The following is an 18,542-nucleotide window of genomic DNA, read 5'->3' as shown; positions in this document are numbered from 1 at the left end:
TAATAACTCTAGTAATTGCGCTCTTTTGTTCTTATAAAGATCTCTTTAAGGTCTTTTAGTGTTCTACAAGACTGAAATTATAAGAGTAATATTTCTTAAGAATTCTCAATATAGCTCTACAAGAGTCTTATGAAATAAAAATTCTTCCTTGGGATATCAGATAAATCCGTAGTACAAGCATTTAGTGCTGTAAAATAAACAAAACTTAGCGCACAAACGCGGCCATCAGTAACTTAAGCTAAAATCATCATTTCGTGCAACATACGCGTAATTGACTAAAGCATTCCATAGTCCGCACAAAAGTTTAATTTAGTGTGATTCTCCCCGTAATAAATTTGGTCTAATAAAATCGGGCCAAACACGTTACTTACACAAGGTAATGAATGAAAATTATAGCAAAAACCACCTTACGACAATGAAGCGGTTTTACGTCCAAAAGTTGAAGACTACTTTCATAAAAGAGCAATGTAAATGGATCCAACCAATCCACAGCATGAAGATCAAAACCAAGGAAACGTCTCCTGACAGCTTCAATATGATCTATACTAACATTACGAAGGGGAAGAGAATAATTAAAGAATCTACCTAATCTAAAAACCCAGAGTAGAATTCGGCCTATTAATCATTAAATTAAGATGAGTCGTTCTTCAGAATTCTTTAGAATTCATCCATTAAGCTTGTAAACGAATTTCACCTTCGAAGAATTATGCCTATTATATAACGCAATACCGGATGCTTGCCCATATTAAGCTCCACAAAGCGAACCAATTAACATAATTTTGCTGACTTACACAGTCAGCCATAGAACACACGCGGCCGCTAATCTTCATGTCATCAGCAGAACCAATAAATTTAGATGATGTGGCACAGAAAAAAGAATTATTAGTCGCCAATATATCGAAAAGAGAACTTGCGAAACCCCACAAACAAAAAAAAGCATTCGAAAGACAAGAACAGGACCGTTATACCGTTATATCAAGTTTACGTTTGAAGAATATACGTTATATATTAAGAAAGGAGAAAATAAGAATTTTAAACAAGTAAAAACGTTTCAGTCGGTATAAACCGATTGAATTATACCCTGCACCTTTCATTTTTGTATAGCAATTACTCAAACCTGTGAAACCATTCTATAGAAACTTCACGGATATGTCAGACCTATAACTGAACACACAACTACCAAGTTTCATGAATCTGACTTAATTATTTTTCCAAATATTTAAAATTAGGTTTTGGAGTTGTATGGCAGGTACCCGAACCTGCCAAGCAATTCCACCAAAACTTCGCTAATATATCTGATCTATAATACGACACACAACTGCCAAGTTTCATGAATCTAACTTTATTACTTTTCCAAATATTTAAAATAAGCTTTTGGACTTGTATGGGAGCCACTCGAACATGTCAAGCAATTCCACCAAAACTTCAGAAATATCTTTGACCTATAATTGGACACACAACTGCCAAGTTTCATGAATCTGACTTTATTATTTTTTCAAATATTTAAAATTAGCTTTTGGAGTTGTATGGCAGGTACCCGAACCTGCCAAGCAATTTCACTAAAACTTCGCAAATATATCTGATCTATAATTGGACACACAACTGCCAAGTTTCGTGAATTTGACTTTATTATTTTTTCAAATATTTAAAATTAGCTTTTGGAGTTGTATGGCAGGTACCCGAACCTGCCAAGCAATTTCACTAAAACTTCGCAAATATATCTGATCTATAATTGGACACACAACTGCCAAGTTTCATGAATTTGACTTTATTACTTTTTCAAATATTTAAAATTAGCTTTTGGAGTTGTATGGCAGGTACCCGAACCTGTCAAGCAATTCCAATAAAACTTCGCAGGTATATCTGATCTATAATTGGACATCCGACTGCCAAGTTTCATGAATTTGACTTTATTACTTTTTCAAATATTTAAAATTAGCTTTTGGAGTTGTATGGCTGGTACCCGAACCTGCCAAGCAATTTCACTAAAACTTCGCAAATATATCTGATCTATAATTGGACACACAACTGCCAAGTTTCGTGAATTTGACTTTATTATTTTTTCAAATATTTAAAATTAGCTTTTGGAGTTGTATGGCAGGTACCCGAACCTGCCAAGCAATTTCACTAAAACTTCGCAAATATATCTGATCTATAATTGGACACACAACTGCCAAGTTTCGTGAATTTGACTTTATTACTTTTTCAAATATTTAAAATTAGCTTTTGGAGTTGTATGGCAGGTACCCGAACCTGCCAAGCAATTTCACTAAAACTTCGCAAATATATCTGATCTATAATTGGACACACAACTGCCAAGTTTCATGAATTTGACTTTATTACTTTTTCAAATATTTAAAATTAGCTTTTGGAGTTGTATGGCAGGTACCCGAACCTGTCAAGCAATTCCAATAAAACTTCGCAGGTATATCTGATCTATAATTGGACACACAACTGCCAAATTTCACGAATCTAACTTTTTTATTTTTTCAAATATTTAAAGTAAGCTTTTGGACTTGTATGGGAGCTACTCGAACCTGTCAAGAAATTCCACCAAAACTTCAGAAATATCTTTGACCTATAATTGGACACACAACTGCCAAGTTTCATGAATCTGTCTTTATTATTTTTCCAAATATTTAAAATTAGCTTTTGGAGTTGTATGGCTGGTACCCGAACCTGCCAAGCAATTTCACTAAAACTTCGCAAATATATCTGATCTATAATTGGACACACAACTGCCAAGTTTCGTGAATTTGACTTTATTATTTTTTCAAATATTTAAAATTAGCTTTTGGAGTTGTATGGCAGGTACCCGAACCTGCCAAGCAATTTCACTAAAACTTCGCAAATATATCTGATCTATAATTGGACACACAACTGCCAAGTTTCATGAATTTGACTTTATTACTTTTTCAAATATTTAAAATTAGCTTTTGGAGTTGTATGGCAGGTACCCGAACCTGTCAAGCAATTCCAATAAAACTTCGCAGGTATATCTGATCTATAATTGGACACACAACTGCCAAATTTCACGAATCTAACTTTTTTATTTTTTCAAATATTTAAAGTAAGCTTTTGGACTTGTATGGGAGCTACTCGAACCTGTCAAGAAATTCCACCAAAACTTCAGAAATATCTTTGACCTATAATTGGACACACAACTGCCAAGTTTCATGAATCTGACTTTATTATTTTGCCGATTATAAAAAATTTGCTTTTGGAGTTGTATGGCAGCCACCCGAACCGGTGCAGCTATCTCATTAAAATTTTTAGAGCATATGTAGAATATAATTGGACACATGTGTACAAAATTTTATATTTGTACCTTTATTAGTTTTTGAAATAATTAAAATAAACTCTTTGAGTTGTATGGCAGCTACCCGAACCCGTTGTCCGAATTGGTCCAATAACAATAGGGTTGGTCCTTGGCAGAAAAGAAGCAACTTGTGAAAGTTTGGTGTCGATTGCATTATTCGTTTTTGAGTTATCGTGCGATCGGGCGGACGGACGGACGGACGGACGGACGGACATGTCTAAATCAACGCAGAATTTTACGCTGAGCAAGAATATATATATATGTCCATACCGCAGATGACTCCTTCAAGTAGTTACAAACTCCATACCAAAGTTAATATACCCTTCACGAAGTGCAGGGTATAAAAAGGAGAAAATGAAAAAACTACTCGGTTGATAGAAATTTGTTCGAATTTCACTATCGAGTATAGAAACTCGGAATTGTATTAATTGTACTTATTATAGATTTTAAAAATTAAAATCTTATACGAATAAGATTTTTTCTTTTAAATTAAGTGTTACTTCTTTGATAAAAATAAATTTCTTTTAAATTAAGTGCTATTTCTTCTATAGAACAAACTCTTTCGAACATCTATCCTTACCGATAATTAAACAGCAATCGTCTTCTTGCTCAAAATTTGATAATTACTTAATTGAACAATTAAAAATTAGTATAAATTTTCTTCTTATTCTATTCACAATACGTGGGAATGAAAATCTACTGCAATAGATAGAAGAATCTATCTTACTTTTCAGATCATAAAGCCTTTATTATGAAAAATTACACTTCCTCACTTAAAGATTAATAATATTAAATGAAAAATGTCAGTAATTGTTGAAAAATTTAATTTTGAAGCAATATTTAGTAACTTCATTTTGTAAAAGGCGCAATAAATGTTAGTCAAGTCAACTAACGAGTACTAAATAACAACACTAAATTTTCTGATGAGTTTTATCCGAAGTCAAGCAAAATAAATAAGTTTTAGAAGACTTGCTTTGAAAACTTGGTTTGACAATGGAATACAAAAATAGAAAAGATAATACTGAAATTTTCCCCATCATTATACCCATACGAAGGTATGTTCGAATGTTATACTAGAATTTGCCTTACTGTGTTGTAACGCTTAGAAATAATGGTCTGAGATATAGACTCAAGTGTATGTTTTTGATCATTTTGATCAATTCTGAGTCGATTTGGCTTTGTCTCTTCGTCCGTCCCAACGATAACTCAAAAACTAATTGAGCTAAGTTCAACAAATTTTCAAAAATGATTTATTATAATACATGCTAGAACCATGTTTAAAATAGTTATTATCGTGGTAGTGGTTCAAGTTCCTGGCACACAACTTCCAAATTTATTTGGCTATATCTCAGAAACTATAAAAGCTGTAGTTATGAAATTTGGCACAAGTAAATATATTAGTAGGGTTGATTTGTTTGATAAAAATCGTTGAAATTGCTTGGCTCTTTGTGATAGCAGCCATAGAACTCCAATAGTAGTTTGGACATATCTTAGAAAATGTTGAACACAGTACTGAAATTTTTCATAAATTGGTATGGTAATACGACAACTTAAAGTCATAGTCTGTCCCATAGTATGCTATGGCATATTTAATCGCACATAGGATAACTATTTTTTAAATAGGATAGTTTTTGACTTAATTTTATAAAAACAAAACGAATTGAAATTTTTAATTGCATCGAAACTAAAAAGTACAAATCATTATTAACAAAAAATGAATTCTAAATGAATTGTAATTTCATCGGAACAATTTATATTGTCGAGGTCTCTAAGAATTTACAGTGACTATATGAATCGAAAGTTTCGGGAGTTTTTTTTCATTAAATTGATCAATATTTGCTAATATGTAATTTAAAATAAATTGTTCGTTATTATAACCATGATCTCACTCTAGTGTAGTGAAATGAGTAGTAAAATTAAAACTGAATTTTTATAATAAAATTGATGCCGATCTTGTCGTTGAATAATAATGTATTTAATAACTCTTTTGGTTACCTTGAACTGATTAAATACAAGTGTGCCATGTTCGGTTTCCTAAATATTTGCTGTGAGCCAATTGTTATAGTGTAGTTTGGTGTATGACTGATAGTAGGTTTGGTATACATGATGAATTTATTTCAAAATATGACAAAACAAATTAATTTACTAACAGACTTTTGCTCAGTTACTTTATTATTTAATAAATTATTATTAATTTATTATTAAATTCCTGTCTTAAAAGTTCGATTGGAATTTTAGAAATGAAATGTTGGCTTATTGCTTTAAAACTTTTGGTTTTGCTTGTTTTGATTCAGTTGTTAGTTTGGAGTTCGTTTATAATTAGTTGGCTATTGTATTTTTTGTTAAGTTGTTATGTTTACTGTTTACTTTATTAAGGTCCTTCTAATTCGAATTAGAATTCAATTGAGCATAACTTCGCTAACAATTCAACTGTATAATACCTTGCCAACAAAGAGTTCACACTCTAAATAATTTTGTGACGTGAATTCAAAAATTTCTGTCTGAATTGTGGCTGATAAATAATCAACTCAAGTAATTTGAATGTTAGGAGCGAATATTGGTCTTTGCTAACTCTCTTTTTAGTTGTGTGATGTACTTAGGGGCTGGGATATATCGCAGACAACTATGGATTCAAAAATTGACCCAAGGGTTACCTAAGGTATATAAGCAAGAATAATTTCATAAGTGTTTATTTTCTGTAAATTTTTATTCAGCCTTTATAAAGTCCATAAAACTATTATTCTTTATTTTTAAAATTTTTTATTTCAGTGGAAATTTGGAAATTAATTATTGCTTAAATTTTTATTTGTTGTCAGTCTTTTATAATTAACGTCGTAGTTAATTTTATAATTTCTGAATTTCATTTAAAAATTCCGGAGCCTCGTTCCGATTAACGAAAAATTAAAAAATACATCTTGAACATCAATTTAAAATTAAAGTCTTACAGATTTTTAGAAAGATTTGATTTTTAGAAAGATTTGATACAGTATGTTTTTTAATCGGTTACAAAGTATGTATTTGTTTATTTTAATTTACAAGGAATGCTCATGATGCTTGTAGCACTTTGGCTTGTTGAAATTTGTTGTCTGCCGATATATTCAGCTACAATATAATTTTTTTTTTTCAAAAACTTCTTTATTTTATTGTAACTAAGTTCATAAAACCTATTTAGCAATTTATATTTCACTTTCTGAGGGGATGAACCAGGGTGTCCAGTGACAGGGGTTCAATCATGTTGAGTTATTTTCTCATATCAATGAAAATTAATCTCTAGGTCTTCTTCTTTTGAGACGATGTTCTACATTATTTTCTAAATTGTTGCGAATTTGCGTATTCTCGTATTGGTGGATTCCTTAATCATGTTTGATCAAAACATTTTTTATTTCCTCTTCAGGTATATTTAAATCTCTGTGCAATGTGTTGTTCTGCAAATACCATGGAGCATTAGTTATTGTTTGAAGAATTTTATTTTGAATAGTTTGAATAATTTTATAATCGCTTTTCTTGGTGCAGCCCCAGAGCCAAATGTCAAGGCCCAGTTTAGTTCGATCATCTGTGTGTAAGTTAACAATTTGTTGTATAATTTTACTTCTGAGTTTCTTCCAAGTATCCAGTGGAGGTTTCTTCTTTTGATGTTTAGTTCTTCCTTTTTCTTTTTGATACGGGTTTTCCAGAGTAGCTTAACATCCAGGGTCATAACCAGGTATTTTAGATGTCTATTTACATGAAAGGATTTACCTTCATTTATTCTGCTTCTCCACTTTTTCGTCCAGATTATTTTTCCACATTCCAGATAGTTTTATCTACAGCCAAGATAACTGTATTGTCTGCGAATGTTGCTCTGGTGATATTAACGACTTGTGGGATGTCCATAGTGAATAGTAGGTACAGTATTGGATCCAGAACACTTCTCTAAGGCACACTTACGTGCATATCTTTCAGCTCTAAGTATTCTCCGTTTTGTTTAATTCTAAAAGTTCCTCAATGGAGATATGACTCTAATAATGAACATATTGATTTTGGCAGCACTTTATTTAGCTTACAGAGTAAACCCATGTGCGAAACTTTATCAAAGGCCTTGGCGACATCTAGAAAAACAACAGAACATATTTCCTTCTTTTCTAGGGTATTTTCAATTTTATTCGTGATGTTATGTACACTATCAGTTGTTAAGTGAGAGCTTCTGAACCCAAATTGGAGTCTGGAATAATGTGGGCTTCATTTATAATTGGCAAAATGCCAGTTAATAGTAATCTCTCGAGAAGTTTGGATATTATACGCAGATATGTCTGTATGATTTAATATCATAAACAAATTTACCTCGTTTAAGTACCGTTATAACATAACCTCAATAACTTTTAAGATATCAGGAAAGTATCTTTTTTTTTGGAATTTTAATACATTTAACAATTAATAATACATAGGTATGTATGTGTACATATTACAATTTGTTGTCTTCCCAGCAAAAAAACAACAAAATATAATTTTTTAATGACCTTAGTTTTCACTGTGTGGTTGTATACGTATCTTAACCTTAGGACTGCATTAAATAAATCTATAATTTTTTACTGTAATAAGATGTTACTCTTTCAATATTCAAGCTGAAATAAGATAAAATCCAGGCGTCTTTTTATTATCTAGGTTTTTTATCTCTTCTTTAGTTCTGCTTTTAGTTTCTTAGATTTAAGTTATTTTGGTTATTAAGTAATTTGATTTAAGTTATTATTTCTTTGGCACTAGCATTTTCATCGGCTAGGTAGTCTGCAAAGTACATAGCTTTGTCTTTATCTGAAATGACTCACGTCGCAACCTCTTTCTTTAGAAAGGTAATTTGAAGCTTTGGATTCTTTATTCTTTTGGTAAATTTCTACACCGAGCAATCTGAGTTTTTATAACTGATAAAGTAGAAAGTTTATTTTTCATTGTTTCATTTTTCCTGTCCTTTAATCATTTTTAACTTTATTAATCAGCTAGTTTAATTTCAGTTTACCCAAGGGAGCCCGGGAGTATTACCATATTTTTCGAACCTTTCGTTTCTGGTTGATTTGGTTTTTAATTTTCACAGGATACAAATACATATCATCGTCATTATCTTTGCAAACTGTGTTTTTCCATACCACATTCTGTGCTTATAATATGAATATATTAATCTCATTTTCAATCCGGGGGTTAGATTCTAAAGATGTATGGAGAATTATATCATTACTTAAGTCCCCACGAACGTTTGTCCAATTCGTCAATTTATTATAAAAATAGGGTCTTTGATTCTTGGTGATTACTGAGTTGCTCATTGTTAATGTAACTGGTGAGTGATCTGAGCTGAGATCAAAGCCTTCACAAGATATGAGTGTAATTATTAGATAGCCCTTTAGTAGGAGCCCAAGAAGGTATTTTTAGCATTAAAATCACCTTCACTGATGAAATATTTTTCAAGATATTTAAACTTCGTAGTCTAGCACGAAGATTGTGTTCGGGTGGGTTGGCTTTAATTATTTTGTTGTTTATATACTATTTTTTATAAATACACTTGCTCCCCCCTTAGCTCTAATTTCGGGATGTACCGCATTATATGAAGTATATCTCCTAATGCTAATATAGCTTTCTTTCGTGAAATGAATATTATTACTATATTAAAATGTTTGCCCATACGTTAAATTGTTTTTATTGCATTATCTTTTGGTGTTTCAATATTTTTAGTAGGTTTCAGGCTACTAATTGTGTCACCATTTCGAGGCCGCCCTGCGACATCAAAATTGCCAAGAATTCTCTAGCTTGGAGAAGGGGGTTTGAATTACCATTTTTCCTTGTGGTTTCGTAGTAACCTTTCTTATCTTTTGCAGTTATTTTGCTATTATACAGCCTCTGTAGATGACTGGAGGATCATCCTTGCAATCTACATATCTATCAGGAACATTTTTCGTAGCTGTACAGTTCACTGTAAGACGACTTTCTCTAAATTTAACACACCTTCGCATTTGTCTGCTATTGGTGTGGTTAAATCCCTGACACGTTTTACACTGAGGTATTACCTTCCCAATGCTTTTGATTGGCCCGATCTTGATCAACTAATCAAATTTATCAAATGTAAGCATGAATAACGAAAGTTTTCGTTTTTGGACTACCAACTGACCTTTATCATAGATAGATCTGTCTGGTTTTAGTATATTTGCAGCCTCTAGGAGTTCTTCTTTTATTAACCTTTTGTACATTATTGAGTTTCAGCTTTTGCTCAGCAATAGTAATTATACCAGACTTGGAATTATCTGTTGTATCTCAAGAGGTTTATTTCGGTTTATTTCAGAAGTAATTTCAGGAGAAAATTTAGCTTTTTTCCGAATCAGTTAAAAACTTGTAACCACACTGCTATCAGAATCAGTTTTCTGGACGCTACGCTGAGTAGATTTAAGAGGTGATGTGCCAATTTTTTTGCGTTTATGAAAGGGACTACAGTTGTTTTCATGACTTCATTCTTTTATGTCCACAGCGGCATTATCTAGCACCATAGCCTTCAACTTCACTATGAGTGCAGAGTGGTCGCATTCTGACGATCCGTGGTTGATTTGATCCATTTTTCCTTTTTTGATCACATTAGTTACATTACCTACATTCTAGGATGTATTAACCTGATTAATTCGTGGAGGTTATAACAGTCGAGGTTGCGCAAGAAGGAATCCTGGCAGCCATAAAGAAAATTAAAAGAAATCATAAATATCTTTTTTAATTTTGAAACTTGAAATTCCCAAATTGAGTTTGATTAATTGACAAATTATAAATGTTAAATATATAAATACGATAGAGGAAAGCGAATACTAGTTTTCCTCTATCGCGCTTATTTGTCTTCAGTACATGAAGAAGACAGGAAAGTGATATATCAGCACTTTAGGCTAAATCAAGAGGCTTAGTTCGCTGCAGTTTTGCTGTTCTACCTGCTTCCTTATAAGCCGAGAGGCCTCAATATTTACGTTGCTATTCTAAACGTGCCCTATGGAACATCAGGCTGATCTTTAGCAGTGCTGGGCACTGTTTCATGCCCTTATTATATATCCCTATGAATACCACTATTACACAGGTGCCAGGGAGGATCCACTATATTACGATTGACTTTGTTCTGGAAAGTTTGTGTTTATTTGATGTTTGTTTGCTTTCAACGCCATAGGTACAAGCCATACGTCCATATAGACTATTATCATTTGGCTACATATAAACACCTTATTGTATGTTGCCAATCTAAAGCTACGACCTAGAAGCGGACGGCTCCCACCGCTGCATCTCCAAATGGAGAAGGAAGCTCGGCTAATCACTTATCGATTTCTTTCTGATTAGGACGATGCGGGGCGAAAAATACGCGTATATGCGACCCTGAACCCGTATTGCACGGTGTTTCAAGCAGAAACACATGCAATAGACATCTATCTGAGAGTCAATTTAGAAAGGTTTATTCGTTTTAGGTTACATCCAAGCTGGTTTGGAGCTGCCTTACTGCATTTATGGAATTGGCATCGGTAAACAGAGTCACGTTCATTTGGGCGCCGGGCCACAGTGTTTTGTACTTTACCGTCAATTTCACTAAACAACAAAAAAAAATCAAAACGAGTCTTTAATATTTTTTCAGAACATAACTTTAATTTATTGAAAATTATAAAATATTTCTTAAAATCTATTTTTGGTAAAACCAGAAATCAAACAGTAAAATATCTGTGTTACAAGAAAAGAAACGCAAAAATGCAAGATATATTAAATTTAGATTCTTTAAGCGAATTTCGACAAATAACGAAAATGTATTGTTAACAATAAATTTAATTTATTGTTTTGTAACATTACAAAACAAGTAAGAATTTTAATGTTTTGTAAAAAAAAATAATAAGAATAAAAATATTTACTTTTGTTTGTTTATTATTTAAAATGAATAAAATTGGATCAAACCAATGGTTTGTATTGTAGCACTTTTCCCTTCAACAAGTGAAAATTCTCCTTTAAATACAGTCTATGTATACCTATCACACTATTAAAATTATTTTCATTCATATACAAAACTATTTCAAAGATTGCATATATTTAGGATGAACGATTTATGCAGTCTTTGAAATAAAGCAAAAATCAATATAAAGTGGGGTTAACATAATGCTCGATTTTGAGATGGAAAAAAATTTTCTTCTAACGAAATAAAGTATTTATTAGTGTCTAAAAACTGCTGAAATTTAGAAGAAAAGCGACATCAAAAATTTGGAAAAAATGGATTTTAAATAACGGTAAATTTAAACTGCCATTTTGTTTTTCAAAATTTGACTATAGTATGCTGTGCTAGGAAAAGCAAGCCGCTGCCTTTCTGCGTTTGCAAAATTTCAAACGGACGGATGGACGGACGGACGGACTGACAGAGTGAAACTAATTAGCACTTTTTTCAAAAATTTTTTGGAAAAGTGCTAAAAAATGTAAAAATGTTTGTAATTATAATTTATTGATTTAGAAATTAAAATTTAAATTCTGCAAGTGGTTACTTGAAGAAATCTATCTATGACTCTTCCCTCCTTAGGAATGTTGCACTCCCGGACAATATAACTTTCTATATTTTCTTTAGAATCTGTGTGATTTCTTGATTTTTACAAAATTTAAAAGTAAATAAAATTATTAAAAACAATGTCAAAAGAAAAACTATAATTTGAATAAGTAAAAATTGTATTAATAGTTTTTTCATATTTGATTTCTTTAATTTCATCATTATTTTTAATCTAATTAAAATTGTATTCTTATATTCTAGTTGTTAGTTTGAAAATTTTATTTTGTTTACTTTTTTTTTCAGTTTTCAAAAGTGATAATGAAATTTTTATTTAGTATGTATTTAAATTTATTACAAGTGCTAGAAAAGTTTAAGTTTTTGCATTTTTAATCAAAATCACACCTAATTCTAATTCTATTATTTGTAAATTTTTTTCACAAGTTGTTGTACAATTTTCATAAAAATTATTAAATAATTGAGAAATGCAATTTGAGACATGTTTTAATTTATTTTGGTTATTTTCCAAAGTAAGATGGTAAGTTTTGTTTTTATATTTTATAACATCTGAAATTTCTGTATTTATTTCCTCAAAATTTGAATTAGTGATAGGGAAAATTTTTATGCTGAATAGCCTTTTCTTGGCTTATTTTTGGAATACTAATTAGGAATATTAATTTAGTATCATAAGTTAACAAAGAAGTTTTAAGATTTTGAATTTTGAAAAGGTCGATATTATAAAGATCAATTTCTTCTGGCATAAGAAGAGATCGACTCATTATTTGATGTTTTGTGAACATTATGTTTTCTTGTATTTTCTCTAGTTCTTCGTTCAGAAGATTGATATTTAAAATTAATTGGGGAAATTGTGTTTGTTTGATTATTTTTCTATTTTCTGTAGAAAGGTCATTAAAAAGTTTATTCAATAATACGTTATTATTATTAATGCTTTTTTGTAGGATATCAATATTTTTTTGAATATTATCGTTAAATTTAATTTGTTTATTGGAATTTGATATATCATTATGAACGTTATCGTCTAATCTAGTTCTTTTAAATGTTGTTCTATTTCAATTTTATCTTCATCCATAGTTCCAAAAACAAATTTTAGTTCCAAAAACAAACATATTGAACCACCTATATTTATTAATGATCTCTTATGTCTGAATGGTATTAATGTTTCAAAAGTGCGTTTATGTTTGTTGATGACACTGTTAAGAGCTTTAAGGTTTATTGTGTCAGCTGGTAGATTAAAGGTTGAGTTTTTTTGTATATCAATTGTATGTAAAGTGTACTCAATTTTATTCAAGTCGACTATATTAATAATTTTATCAAGTTTCTATTATATCTATTTTACCTTCCTGTATGATTGAAAAATCAGCTTCGGTTTCGATTTTTTGAATATTAATCAGAGCTTGACAAGGCCATGTATTTATAAGAGCATCATTATAATTAATGATTTAAGTACGCGTCTTCATTCCTGAAAAAGTCTTTTTAAATTCCCTTTTAATACGAGTTGGATGAATGTTTCTATTATTTTTATCTACTATTTTGTTATTATGTTTTTTAATTTTAGGTTTTTTATGTTTAGGTACATGTTTATATCTTACAATAGCTCGGTTTTTTATCAAAATTTGATCACTATTAAGTGTTTCAAAATCTTTTCCATTTTTATTTAGTTTATTAATAATTGTTTTTGTCTGAAGTTTAGCTATATTTCGTGAAAATTAGAAATTTTGCCATTAACAAAATCTATTGGTTTGATTTCAGTAGTCGCATGAATGATGTTACTATAAAATTCAATGGCTTTTAAAATTGTACTTTTGGTATCTAAATTTGGATTTGTAAGGCTTAGAATTCTAATATGTTCAGTGATATTGCTATGAGCTCTTTCTATGTCTACGTTTCCTGTGCAACTACGCGGAGAAGTAAAATGGACTTGGATATTTTCCATTCTGAAAAAAACTTTTAAGTTTAATTTTTCGGCTACACAAATGCTCAAGCTTTAAAATATAGCGTTTCCTTGTTTTAAAGCTTGAACAGTACTAAAAAGTAATACTGTTCTGATCGGTTAATTTTGATATGGATAAATATTAACTGAATTTATCTGTTGTGGTTAAAGATATTTGTTTCTTTAAATAAAATATATCAACATGAATTAAACGAAATAATTCAGATGGAGTTTGTGAAATTTGTGTTCTATTGGGTTTCTATCATATTTTGCAATGTTACAAAATTTAAAGGATTTAACTTCGCAATTGTTAATAAATTTGTAGATTAAATCCTTTAAATTTGGAAAATAATATAAGTATCGCATTTCTCTAAAGTTTTCTAATAAGTCTTAAAAACATCGATTAAGAAGTGTTTATTTTTGAGATGATTTTTTGAAAAGTATATTTCTTTATATTTTGTTATTAAACCTTGGTCTTTACGTTCTACTAAATGAATTTGAGTGAAATACTTGTTTACAATTGGTATATGTTCATCCAAACTTTCGATGCCACTGTGAATTATAGCTCCATTAGTTTTATTTTCAATTTCTATTGAATTGATTTGATTATTGTCGATATTAATTCGACTAAGGAAGTTCGCAACTTTATTGTTCTTACCTTTTACGTATTCGACTTCAGAGTCAAATTCGTTTAATTTTAATCACCACTTTTGGAGTTTGGCATTGGGTTCATTTAAGGAATTAAGCCATACGAGAGGTTTATGGTCTGTTTAAATATTGAATTTCACACCATAAAGGTATGGTCTAAAATTCTTGGTAGACCATACAATGGCTAGCAATTCTTTCTTGATTGTACCATATTTGACTTCATACTAGTTCAATGTTATGCTTGCGAATGATATTGAGTGGCCATTTTGTGACAAAACGGCTCGCACCAGTTGTCAATGTAAATTTTTGCTTAAAGTTGGGATATTTTAGTATAGGAACTTTAACTATTAATTCTTTTAATTTATTAAATGCCTCAATTAATTTGTTATCATTATTATTAATTTTGTGATCTTTTTTTAGACAAGAAGCAAAAGGCTGTGCAATTTTTGCATAGTCTCGTATGAATTTCAGATAATACCCTGTGATTCCAAGAAAACTTTTTATGGCTTTCCGTGATGTTGGAATTTTCAAATTTCTTATCACTTCAGTTTTATTAGGGGTTGGTTTTATACCCTCATTTGTTAATAGATGCCCCAAGTATTTTGATTCTTTAGATAAAAATAAACATTTGTCCACCTGCATTTTAAGTTATGTTCGCGTAATTTTTGTAAAATGTTTTTAATTGTTTCTAAGTGTTCTTGAAGAGACGTACTAAATATGAGTATGTCACAAAATCTCTTGACACAAAATTTAGCATTCTTTGAAAAGAATGGCAGGAGCATTTTTTTAATCTGAATAGCATCCTAACAAACTCGTAATGACCGCGGGGGGTGGAAAATGCTGTTTTTGCACGATCCTTTTCGTCAACAAGTATTTGATAAAATCCCTTGGCTAAATCGATTGTACTAAAATAATAAGCTCTACCTAAATTATCAAAAAGTGATTCAATATTAAGTATTGGGAACTTGTCGTCTATAGAAATCTCATTCAATTTTCTATAGTCGACAACAGTTCTCCATTTCCTATTGTCCATTACCGGATTGATCAATTTTCTTGGGAACCACCCAAATAGGAGAATTATGAGGAGAATTACTTGGTTTAATAATTAATTCTTGTAACATTTCTGAAGTTTGTTTTTCAATTTCTTCTCCGTGGACCTTTGTAAACCGACGAATTTTCGAATAAATTGATTAAGAGTGTTTATGTATAATTAGATGTTTAATTATATTTATATCAGTTAGTTATGGTCAACCTCCCGATAAAAAAGGTCTTTGTATTCGTAAATCATCTTTTTTAATTTTTTATGTTCTGCTTAATATTTAAATGTATTGTTTGTATATGTTTAAATAAATTGCCGGAGTTTGTTTCTAAAGACAAGCGTTTATAAACCTAGTAACTTTTTTCATAATTTCTATTTGGTGGTTTTCTAAATCTATTTTTGCGCTTATTGCATTTAGCACATTTTACAATAATATAGCATCAACATTTTTATACCCTTCACGAAGTGCAGAGTATAAAAAGTAACGCTGAGCAAAAATACACAGGGACGCTGAGCAAAAATATATATGTATGTCCATACCGCAGATGACTCCTTCAAGTAGTTACAAACTCCATATCAATAATATACCCTTTACCAAGTGCAGGGTATAAAAATTATAAAACATTTCTTAAAATAAATATTTGTAATACCATAAATCAAACAGTAAAATATCTATTTTACAGATATTTTATAATGAAAAGAAATGCAAGAATGCAAGATATGTTAAATTTAGATTCTTTAAGGGAATTTCTACAAATAAAGAAAATGTATTATTAACAGTAACCATAATCTTTACCTTCTTTCTTATTTAAATATATCATAAAATAATTTAATTTATTGTTTTGTAATATTATGAAAAAAACAATGAGTAAGTATTTTAATGTTTTATAAAAAAACAAAATAATAAGAATCAAAATGTATACTGTTGTTTGTTTATTATTGAAAAGGAAAAGTGTTTGTAATTATAATTTATTGATTTAGAAATTAAGATTTAAATGCTACAATTGGTTACTTGAGAAAATGTATCCATGACTTGCATGCGGGCAACGGGATTGCCGATGGACTGGCACGGAGGAATCTGGGGTTGACTTTGCGCAGCCACTGTCTTCCTGTTGGTGAGATGGTACCGAGGCAGGGACTGGTAGTTTTGAACAGAGGCATCACACCAACATTTCGACGGCACGACTACACTGGAACCATATCCGATATATCGCGGGCAACTGAAAATGTTGATAACATAATAAACGAATGGAGAGTTATGGAGGACTTTACGGGTAGTGACCACCAATACATTACTTTCAGCATAGAGGCAGTACCAAGAAGCAGTCGCAAAAGAGAAGTACATGAATGGAACGTTACCAAATTAAATAAGATCAGATTAGCAGAAACGTTACAAGTCAGATTTAATAGAATGAATGAAACTCAGATTGAAGATACAGGACGCGCAAAAGCGGAAAGGATCGCAGAAGACACGATGGTGGCCATAAAAGCGGCGTATGATGAAGCTATGCCAAAGAAAAGAATTAATCGAGAAAGACGCCCGGTGTATTGGTGGACGCCAGAGATTTCGGATCTTAGAAAAGAGTGCATACGACTGAGGCGAGCTGCACAACGCAAAAGGAATGGACCAGAAGCCGCACAGGCATTCATGGTGTACCGAACTGCAAGGAAGACGCTTAGTATTTCCATTGGCAAACGTAAGGCAAAATGCTGGAGAGACCTTCTCAAGGATGTGGACGAGGATCCCTGGGGACTCGGATATAAGATTGTACTAAAAAGGATCGGGTCTCCAACGAATACGGAACATCTAGGTAGTGGCAAGTTGGAAGAGATTGTGGACGCTCTTTTCCCTAGACATCCTATCGAGACGATGAGCCTAATAACAGTAACTGAAGAGGATGTTCCTAGATTCATCCTGGATGAATTAAAGGAGGCGGCCAGTACAATCAAAAACAGGAAGGCGCTGGAACCAGATGGAATACAAGGAGAGGTCATCAAGGAAGTTGTAAATACGTGTCTGCAGATACTACTGGGGGCATACAGTACCTGTCTGGAAGAAGGGGTATTCTGTAAGCGCTGGAAGCACGCACACTTGGAAATGTTAGATAAGGGAAGGGGCAAAATGAATTCGCTGTTGGCGGCCTCCTTCAGGCTAGATACGGCCGGGAAACTGCTAGAAAAATTATTGAAGGAGAGGCTGCAGGCAGCCATAGAAGCAGGGGAGGACTGGCAGACATGCAGTATGGTTTCAGGAAAGGAAAGTGCACGATGAACGCAACAAAAGTGGTGGTGGATGCAGTCAGGGCCGCCGAATCGGGTAATCATCATTCAAGGAAACTGGTACTATTGGTGACGTTAGACGTGAAGAATGCTTTTAACTCAGCGAGATGGGAGGACATCTTACAACAGTTGCATGGAAGATTTCGAGTCCCGGCATATTTGCAGCGAATACTGGAGGATTACCTTAGTGACCGTAGTCTGCAATACTCAATCGATGGTGGTATTGTACAAAATGTAAGCAGATAACGTCAGGTGCTACGCAGGGCTCTATATTTGGGCCGGACTTGTGGAACATTATGTATGACAGCCTACTGCAGTCGTAGATGTCGAGCAATACTCAATTGGTTGGCTATGCGGACGACATCGCAGCAGTTCTCACGACACGCACAACTGAGGAGGCAGAAATAGGGTACAATAAACAATGGGGATAAAAAACACATGGATGCGACAATACGGCTAGGAGTTAGCTACTGTCAAATCAGAGATAATCATGATAACGAAACGTAGGATGGGGACTATAGTACCGATGCAGGTCGGGTTGGATATCGTGGAGACAAAGTCGGCAGCTAAATATTTGGGATTTTTGCTGGATGCAAGACTTTTGGCAACAAATTCAAGGTTTTTCAAAGAAAGCAGCGATGACTATCAGCTAGCTCAGCATGCGGACCAAGGCCACATAAAAAGAGGCTCGTCATGTCAGCAGCGCAATCTGTGTTGTTATATGGAACGGAAATATGCGCCAATGCCCTTCGCATAGAAAAATATCGGAAGCGCATAGCAGCGGTACAATGCACGGGAGCTTTCCGGGTCG

General features: G+C 32.1%; 1 protein-coding gene across 1 annotated transcript; it reads left to right on the top strand.

Moving 5' to 3' along the window:
- Nucleotides 1-828: 828 nt before the first annotated feature.
- On the top strand, nucleotides 829-17,977 carry LOC129616019 (uncharacterized). The gene is made up of 4 exons (XM_055531446.1): nucleotides 829-1,040; nucleotides 15,627-15,691; nucleotides 16,441-17,520; nucleotides 17,562-17,977. The coding sequence occupies exons 1-4, from the start codon at nucleotides 829-831 to the stop codon at nucleotides 17,975-17,977; spliced, it is 1,773 nt and encodes a 590-aa protein (XP_055387421.1).
- Nucleotides 17,978-18,542: the final 565 nt, after the last annotated feature.

The sequence above is a fragment of the Condylostylus longicornis genome, unplaced genomic scaffold (genome assembly GCF_029603195.1).
Source record: "Condylostylus longicornis isolate FDR11 unplaced genomic scaffold, ASM2960319v2 ptg000158l, whole genome shotgun sequence".
In the NCBI taxonomy this organism is placed as follows: Eukaryota; Metazoa; Arthropoda; class Insecta; order Diptera; family Dolichopodidae; genus Condylostylus; species Condylostylus longicornis.
Note: the sequence above shows the minus strand (reverse complement) of the source record. Positions and strands in the feature narration are given on the sequence as shown.

What these genes read in the sequence shown, in the direction of transcription:
- LOC129616019 (XM_055531446.1), top strand. Translation starts at nt 829, where the DNA reads ATGTCATCAGCAGAACCAATAAATTTAGATGATGTGGCACAGAAAAAA. An exon ending in AAAATAAGAATTTTAAACAA is followed by an intron (nt 1,041 to 15,626) that starts GTAAAAACGTTT and finishes ATGTATAATTAG; the next exon opens with ATGTTTAATTATATTTATAT. An exon ending in TAAAAAAGGTCTTTGTATTC is followed by an intron (nt 15,692 to 16,440) that starts GTAAATCATCTT and finishes TTAGAAATTAAG; the next exon opens with ATTTAAATGCTACAATTGGT.